Below are 8,577 nucleotides of genomic sequence, written 5' to 3'. Positions count from 1 at the left end.
AATTCGATCTGGTGAAGTTTAATTCAATCCGGTAAATTTGGATTGATTTTTTAAATCCGTAATTCGGTTCTAGATTAAAAATTTAAAAATCTATAATTCACTAATTGATTTCGAATTGAACCACACAGTTTCATATTAGAACTAATCCAAACTGTATATAAATAATCTATATTTATACTATACATCCTCCTCCGTAAAATCATTTTTTATTCCATATAAATATAAACCCATGAACCCTACCGTTCATTCGACATAAACCTATAAATACAAACCCATAAACCCTACCATTCATTCAACATAAACCCATAAACCCTAACCTTTATTCAACATATCACACGCCTCTCATCTCTCTCTCTCTCTCTCTCTCTCTCCTCTTTCTCAGACTGAGTTCTCTCTCTCTGGTCTTGTGATTTCATCTCAATCAGATCGGTGGGCTCTATCTCTCGGTGAGCTCTCTCTCTCTCTCTCTCTCGGTGACACTGGTTGTTGGTTTCCATCTCAGATCAGTATGCTCTTTCTCTCTCTTCTCTTTCTCAGACTGAGTTCTCTCTCTATTCTTCTGATTTCATCTCAGATCAGATCGCTAGCGGCTTGGTGTCTTGATCTCTCTCTCTCTTTCTCTCTCGGTGACACTGTTGGTTTCCATCTCATCTCAAAATGTAACCCATTAACATCGATATAATATGTATTTATTTTTTATTGACTTGATGTATTGATGATGGGTTTGATTTTATTTCTTTTGCTGCTGCTATTCAAAATTTTATCTCTGTTTGTTTCCTTATTTTCAGTTCTGTTGATTATATATATGCATATATTGATGGGTTTGATTTGATCTTTTGTTTACTTAGAGATATTGGTAATGTGTTCTGCATATATTGATGGGTTTGATTTGATCTTTTATCTCTGTTTGGATACTTAGAATTTGTGGGAAGAGATGAAAGTTTGGAATTTTGTTAGATAAGATGAGATTTTGGACAATTGAAGAAACTATTTTAATGGGTTTTTGTTACTCTGATATATTGATGATGGGTTTGATTTGATTTGATTTGATTTTTTTTTTTTCTGCTGCTATTCAAAAATTTATCTCTATTTGTTTGCTTAGAATTTGTGGAAAGGGAAATGAAATATTGGAATTTTGATACATAAGATGACATTTTGGTGAATTGGTGAAACTGTTTTAATGGGTTTTTGTTATTTTATATGTTGCTGTTTTTGTTGATCAGGTCACACACGATGCTATTGTGCCGCTGCTGTGCTGCGGCCGCTGCTGCCGCTGCGGCCGCCACTGCCGCCGCCGCTGCCGCCGCTGCTGCCGCCGATGCCGCTGCTGCCGCCGCAGCCGCTGCCGCCGCTGCCGCCGCCGCTGCTGCCGATGCCGCCGCTGCCGCCGCCGATGCCGCTAAACCAACAACACATCAAACCCCAGATAGAGTGCCTCCCAAGAGTCCCCAGACTCCGGCCTCCAATTCCTCAAATTCCACATCCGTGTAAGTCCCTATACTTGTGTGTATATATATATATATATGTTTGTTTCGTATAATTGAATGTGTAGAGGTGTGTGTGTGATTGTGAAATTGAAAGTTCAATTGGTGAATTGCTTGTGATAGGGTGATGAGTGTTGAAGAGAAGTTCAGGATCGTGAGGAGTGTTGGGGAAGAGTGTATTCAAGAGGATGAGTTGCTAAACCTTCTCACCAAGAAGCCCGAACCTGTTTGCTACGATGGGTTTGAACCCTCTGGTCGAATGCACATTGCCCAGGTCTGTTCTTCAGAAATTCATCAATATTCACTTACCCTTTTCTAAGATTTGCGATTTTCACAAATTATACTGTAATCTGAAGCTCATTTTTTACTGTGTAGTTCATGTGTAGCTAACCACTCTGTCCTTAGAAAGTTCTTCTATTTAATTTAAATTTTTTTTTTTTTTTTGTGGGTTAAATCTTCAACTTATTGATGAGATCATTGAACTAAATTGGTTTAAAATTATTTGAGTGGTAGTGCATCAATTTTCTTAATCCTAGGTTTTTCCCCGGCAGTCTGTTGAACTGTGTATTTATTTGTTGACTGGTGTTTAGAAAAGATTGATTGTTGTGGTAATAAGTTTAAAATTTTCTTTCAATTGTTGCTTTTCCAAACTGTGGTAACAATTTTTGTTGATTGGGTGTGTTCTCATTTTCATTTTATTTTTGAACAGGGGGTTATGAAGATAATTAGTGTCAACAAACTGACTTCTGCTGGTGTCAAAGTAAAAATTTGGATCGCAGATTGGTTTGCATTTTTGAACAATAAAATGGGGGGTGATTTAAATAAAATTCAAACTGTTGGACAGTACATGATTGAGATTTGGAAAGCCGTTGGCTTAAATCTCCAAGGTGATAAAGTGGAATTTTTATGGTCTTCGGAAGAAATTTGCTCCCGGCCACATGAGTACTTCCCTATTGTAATGGACATTGCAATAAAGAACAGCCTTGCTAGGTTAACGAGGTAGAAGATTTCAGATTGGAATTACTCTCATGGATAGGGATTCAATCTAGCACAACTAAACATTAGATCCTTTGCAGGTGTGTCCAGATTATGGGTCGCAGTGAGCAGGATGAGTTAAAGGGAGCCCAAATTATCTACCCATGCATGCAATGTGCTGATATATTTTTCCTTAAGGTACCTTTACTTCTTATGGATCATGGGTTTATTTATTTTGGGCTGCTGATTCAAGCAGTTTTAAAAAAAAAGTCATTATTGAGCCTGGCCTCAAGCACTCTCCAAATGCTTGTGCATCACAGTTTGGTGTGTGCACGTCAAGTGCGCCTTGTACGTCATTTGCTTATAAACATTGGAGAAATATGCATATGGAGAGCTTGCCTTGGACTATTGTTAAACTTAGTGTATACATGTTTAAACATAACAAGAATAACCTCTTTTGTGACAACACCCCATGAGAAAAATCAAGTAAATGATCAGCAAAAAGAAAAAGGTACTAAGCTAAGGTTTGAGTGAGAAGCTGAATAATTTCACCTTCAATGATAGCAAAGCTTCTTTCTTTGCTGTTAAATGTTCGACAACTCAGTGAGAAGAGTATGTATTTATACATTTATATTTAATTTTTAACTTTTTTATTACTTTAAAATATTCTATTTATTTGCAAAACTAAATATAAAAACTTCAGAATTTGAAATGCTTATTCCTCACAAGGGGTAAAACACTTCATTTTACGCAATTGCCTTCTAAAACTTTGTTCAATACTTAAATTTGGCTATGGAAGAAATCCAACCAACCTCATGCCCCTATCCCCGTCACCTCTTCTTCTCAACCAGCTACCCATGGTTGCAAGATTTGTGTTCACCTCATTCAATTGTACAATGTTGTAAGACTCAAGGAGTGATAATGTTCTAATTTTATGAAAATGTACTTATGCTGAGGTGATTGTAACACCATTGTCAACTCACATTGTGGTATATGGGTGTATGGGTGTATTCTTCTTGGATGCCTAGGTTCTGTCATCTTTGCAGTTAAGGGGTATACCTTTTTTTTTTTTTTTTTTTTAATGCAATTGGTAAGGGAGACTGGGAGTGGATTACAAAGAGAATAATAATTACTCCCTCTGTTGCAAAATATTAGTGCCTTATTCCATATTTGATTGTCTCAAACTATTAGTCCCTTTTCAAAAATCAAGGAATAAAATAACATGAATTTTTTTATTTTGCCCTTTCTTTTAAATCCATTAATAACACAAGAAGTACAATTATGATAATTGATATTCTCAAAAAATGTACTATCAAAAGGTAATTTTGAAAAATTAATATTTTAAAATATAATAATTGTACTATAAAAAAAAAGTTAGATTCTTCAAAAGGGACCATGATTTTGGGATGGAGGGAGTAACTTGTTTAGGGCTTGTTGGAAAAAGATTGGAGCAGGACCAAATAAGGAATAACTAATTTGTATCTTTGTTTTTGGGTTCACATGTGATTTGTTTCCTATGATTTCTTTTGAAGTAAGGAAACTAAAATCTCTATATTGGTAAGTTTTTACATGGATCTTGTGGTACTCGTATGAATGTGAACTCTCATTACTTCCATTAGCACGGACTGTAGAGACAACTATAAACTTTCTTGCTAAAGTATCTGTATCATTGAAGTTTACTTTGTAAGATATTCCGTCGGTTTAGTTGTACATATAGATAATAATTATCAATTGGTCATAGATTTATGGGTAACTTTGATAGGTGTGTTGATTGTGCATTTTGATAATACAAATTAATAAACAATCTGTTAATCTCAACAGGCTGATATCTGTCAACTGGGCATGGATCAGCGGAAAGTGAATGTCCTTGCAAGAGAGTATTGTGATGACATCAAGAGGAAAAACAAGCCTATCATATTGTCTCACCGTATGCCCCTATATGATTCTTCCTACTTTACTTGAGTTCATATTCCTTGCCATCAGATGTTAGTTTCTCTTGGTTACTGTGACATGCAGACATGCTTCCTGGCTTGCAGCAAGGGCAAGAGAAGATGTCAAAAAGTGATCCATCATCTTCCATCTTTATGGAGGATGAAGAGGTATTGTACTGTGCTACACAAAGGGAATGTTAAGGAGTCATTTTTTTTTGCAGTATTTGCTAATGGATACTGAATTCAGTGTTGAACTGACCTGTAACATAAAGCCTCATTTGGAATTTGACTTATTTTTAGTTTTTGGTGCATGTTCATTATATAAAAGTATTGTAACATGTAATTATTGTGGCAGGCTGAAGTAAATTTGAAGATAAAGAAGGCATATTGCCCCCCGATGGTAGTTGAAGGGAACCCATGCCTGGAATACCTTAAATACATTATCTTCCCATGGTTTCATGAATTCAAAGTTGAACGTGGCCCTGACAATGGTGGTGAAAAGTGAGTTATCTTTGACTTCTGATGATATTGTCAACTATTCTTCTCTCTTTAAGGTCATTCATATATTCATGCAAGTAGTCTATGATCCTATTTCAGCATTGATACCACTGCCACTGCTTTCTCTGACTTACCTATCAAAGCATTGTAATTCTTTGAAATTGCCTGATTGTTGTGTTTGTCTGGTGTGTCATGATTCTATTTCTTCTCAAATCTTGACCATAATTGCTCTTTGTTGATAGTCTTGTCTTTGTATGTGTGTGCGTGTTTGAAATTCAGGACTTTCAACAATATCGAAGAACTAGTTGCAGACTATGAAAGCGGGCAATTACATCCTGGTGATCTGAAACCTGCTCTATCAAAAGCATTAAATAAAATATTGCAGGTTTTCTTTCTTCTCTGGTCTGTTCTTTCCTCTCTGACACGTATTTCATATTGCCAGTTTTGGTGATTTGGTCACCTTGGTCTTTAGTCCTCCATTAAAAGTTAATATTGAATCCATGATTTTTGTTGCTTTGTTTATTGTAGATCTTTTGTATCATATCTAGTTCTAGATTTGAAGTATTTGGGGTTGATTCGTCCCTTCATACCTTTTTTGTACTCAATTGCCCCATCTCTTATCTATTTCCATTATTGTCTTGTAACCTATGTTACATGGACTTGGGTATGAGTGTCGGGTGTGGGTGCATATTTGATGTTGGACCTATCAAACCTCAAATTTGAGAGTAAGCGGACTCCGCAAAAAATAGTCATATTTTTATATTTTTAATTAACTATGTGAGATTTAAAAATGCATTTGACACATTTTATAGCAATTATACAATAATTCATATAATGTTAGTGTTAAATATAAATATATAAAAATTGTCCAATGAAGATTATTGGACATGTTCCACACCTTTGTCAAAGTATCGGTTGTCCAACATAGGTATTTGATTTATTTTGAAGAGTCCATGTTACATAGCTTGTAATCTATGGAAAATCATGCATTTAATGTAATAATTGATTTGTTCGTTACCAATACCAACATTAAACAGGGAAGTTGGATAAGCATGCATTCGATGTGATAATTTATTTGTTTGTTACCAGCATTAAACAAGAAAGTAGTAATACTCCCTGCATTTCTCTCGAAATCTTTCAAAGCATTCCTCTTGAAATTGGCATGGAAGTATACAACATCATCTATGGACTGCAGTCATCCTCGATGAGTAGGCTGATTGTGGTTCTCTTGTATGTGCAAAAATCAGATTGCCAAATTGATCTGTGTCATTGTCTTAGATTGTTCAGAGGGGGAATCAGTTTCCCTAGTCTGGAAATAAATGTCACCTGTTTCTGTAGAGATTGATCATGGTTTTTCTTATTCTAATACACTGGGCAATGGCGGACTGCTTTTTGTCCATTTTATTATCATCATTATGACTCAACATTCCTCGTACTCTGCAGCCTGTACGTGATCATTTCAAGAATGATCCTGCTGCCAAGGAGCTATTGAAAAGGGTAAAGGTATGTGTGTGTTCTGTATCTTTGCCTTGTTTTGTTCCCCAAATGTTCTTTTTTTCTTTATAAATTTTTTAATGAATTGGGAGGTTCATTTTTCAATTTTATTGAATTAAGAGTACAAGAACTCCCTATCCAAAAAATAAAAGATCACAAGAACTCAAAACTTGGTACTTCATTCTTTTTGTAGTTTTTTTTTTTTTAATTATTTTATTTTGTAATCTTTTTGTTGCATTGATCTAATCAATGTTTTGTATTTTATTTTAAATGCAGGGTTACAAAGTTACGAGATGATGTGGCCTTGAATACCGTACACATTTTTCTGTTGGAGGCTGTCTTGGGTCTGAATTGAATTTTGCTTCTCTTACTTGCTTGAAGCAGTACATGTTTTTTTTTTTTTTATTATTATTATCTTTTGGTCCCTACTTGGAACAAGACATTGACTCATTCTCTGCACAGAGTACTTTTTAGTTCTTTTAGATTTGATTACATTTTTGATTATGGAACTCGGCAACGATGTGACCAAGGTTACTTAGTAAATCCCTTTCCAAACATCTGGGTTCAGTGGAGACATTCTTTAAATCATTTGGATAGTGAAACTTATTTTTCCTCTCTTGGATATTATCAGCATTTTGAGGTTGTAAACACTAGTTATGTTAAATAATTTCGATACAATTTAAAATAGGAAAAATTGTGAGTTAGTGGTAAAAACCAAAAATAATTACAAAATTATGGAAAAGATTATAATTTCGATTATTAATGTTGGTAAAGTTTGTAGCACTGATTTGAAATTTATTTTGAAAGCACCCACAGAAGTGTAATTTTTCTTTTAAAATACTTGTACTTTGTCCATAAAAATGCATGCATTAAAAATGTATAAAAATGCATGTTTAGTGGTGGATGCCAAGATCATGATGCGAGAATGTGAGTGCACAATTCAACATGTCTACAAAGAGGGAACTTATGCGTTGATGCACTAGCCAAGGTGGGAGCGGATCAACTAGAGGAAATTTTGGTGGTGAATGAACCATCAATTGAAATTAGGAGCCTTTTGGGGTATGATATGATAGGATTGTCTAGGAGAAAAGCTTAGTCTTGTTTGTTTTGTTGTTTTTCCAATGTACCTTTAAAAAATCTATATAATCATTTTAAGTTTCGTAACATATACCCTTAGAGAGTGGTTGTTTAGACGGATTTAATAAGGGCGGATTATAATACAATGAACAGTCAGTCTTAAATAAATAGTCTCGAACTATTTAGTTAAAAATGATGTGTATTTAATTATTAGTTCGACCTTCACTAAATTAACCAAATGATGGATTAGTAAATTTATTGGATATGGAATCTAATCCTACACCTTAATCCCATGAAGCAAACAACCCTTTAGGATAAGATCATAAGACGTACATTAACAAGGTTATTTATTTTAGGGAAAATTATTTATAAGTCCTATTAGGGAGACTTATGCAACATATGGTCTTACTAAAAAGCTTATGTTCCCATAAGTTCTGTGAGAAGTTTGTTGACACATTTACCCTCAATATTAGTTGTTAATATCATAAATAATAGTAAAACCATATATAAGAAATTGAATGTTACTATAGATCATATCTATATAAACGTAACGTAACGTGACACCTACATAAACGTAATGTGACACCTATGATCTATGGTAATATATAATTTCCTATATTGCATGTTACCATAGAGCATATCTATATAAACGTAACGTAACGTGACACCTACATAAACGTAATGTGACACCTATGATCTATGGTAATATGTAATTTCCTATATTACATGTTACCATAGAGCATATCTACATAAACGTAACGTAACGTAACACCTACATAAACGTAACGTGACACCTATGATTTATGGCAACATTCAATTATAGGAAATTGAATGTTATCATAGATCATATCTACATAAACGCAACGTAACGTGACACCTACATAAACGTAACGTGACACCTATGATCTATGGAAACATTCAATGTTACCATAGATCATATTTATATGAAACGTAACGTGACACCAATATAAATCAGCAATATTTTCACATTCAATTTAAAAAAATAAAAACTCATTAAGTTTGCGAAACGTAACGTGACACGGTACATTACGTTTATGTAGGTGTCACGTTACGTTACGTTTATGTAAGTGTCACGTCACGTTAAGTTTATGTAGGAT

At 34.4% G+C, this 8,577-nt stretch overlaps 1 protein-coding gene across 3 annotated transcripts; it reads left to right on the top strand.

The window, feature by feature from the left end:
- The first annotated feature begins 290 nt into the window (after window positions 1-290).
- Window positions 291-6,937, top strand: LOC114314690 (tyrosine--tRNA ligase 1, cytoplasmic-like). 3 transcript variants are annotated; one of them, XM_082883140.1, is made up of 12 exons: window positions 291-446; window positions 575-659; window positions 1,224-1,487; window positions 1,608-1,758; window positions 2,194-2,483; window positions 2,561-2,657; window positions 4,281-4,386; window positions 4,476-4,558; window positions 4,746-4,891; window positions 5,168-5,273; window positions 6,332-6,391; window positions 6,659-6,937. In XM_082883140.1, coding segments are annotated over exons 2-12 (1,326 nt in total). In that variant the 5' UTR covers window positions 291-446; window positions 575-657; the 3' UTR covers window positions 6,680-6,937. The 3 variants fall into 3 exon arrangements, with proteins under 3 accessions (XP_082739266.1, XP_082739267.1, XP_082739268.1); XM_082883141.1 differs by having other exon boundaries at window positions 298-446; window positions 580-659; XM_082883142.1 differs by lacking the exons at window positions 291-446; window positions 575-659.
- Window positions 6,938-8,577: the final 1,640 nt, after the last annotated feature.

The sequence above is a fragment of the Camellia sinensis genome, chromosome 8 (assembly GCF_055761805.1).
Source record: "Camellia sinensis isolate YWXY chromosome 8, ASM5576180v1, whole genome shotgun sequence".
Lineage (NCBI taxonomy): Eukaryota > Viridiplantae > Streptophyta > Magnoliopsida > Ericales > Theaceae > Camellia > Camellia sinensis.
Note: the sequence above shows the minus strand (reverse complement) of the source record. Positions and strands in the feature narration are given on the sequence as shown.

Bases quoted from the DNA above. Each gene is read 5' to 3' on its own strand.
- LOC114314690 (XM_082883140.1), top strand. The intron at 1,488-1,607 runs GTAAGTCCCTAT...TGCTTGTGATAG, and splicing joins TCCTCAAATTCCACATCCGT to GGTGATGAGTGTTGAAGAGA. The intron at 4,387-4,475 runs GTATGCCCCTAT...TGTGACATGCAG, and splicing joins GCCTATCATATTGTCTCACC to ACATGCTTCCTGGCTTGCAG.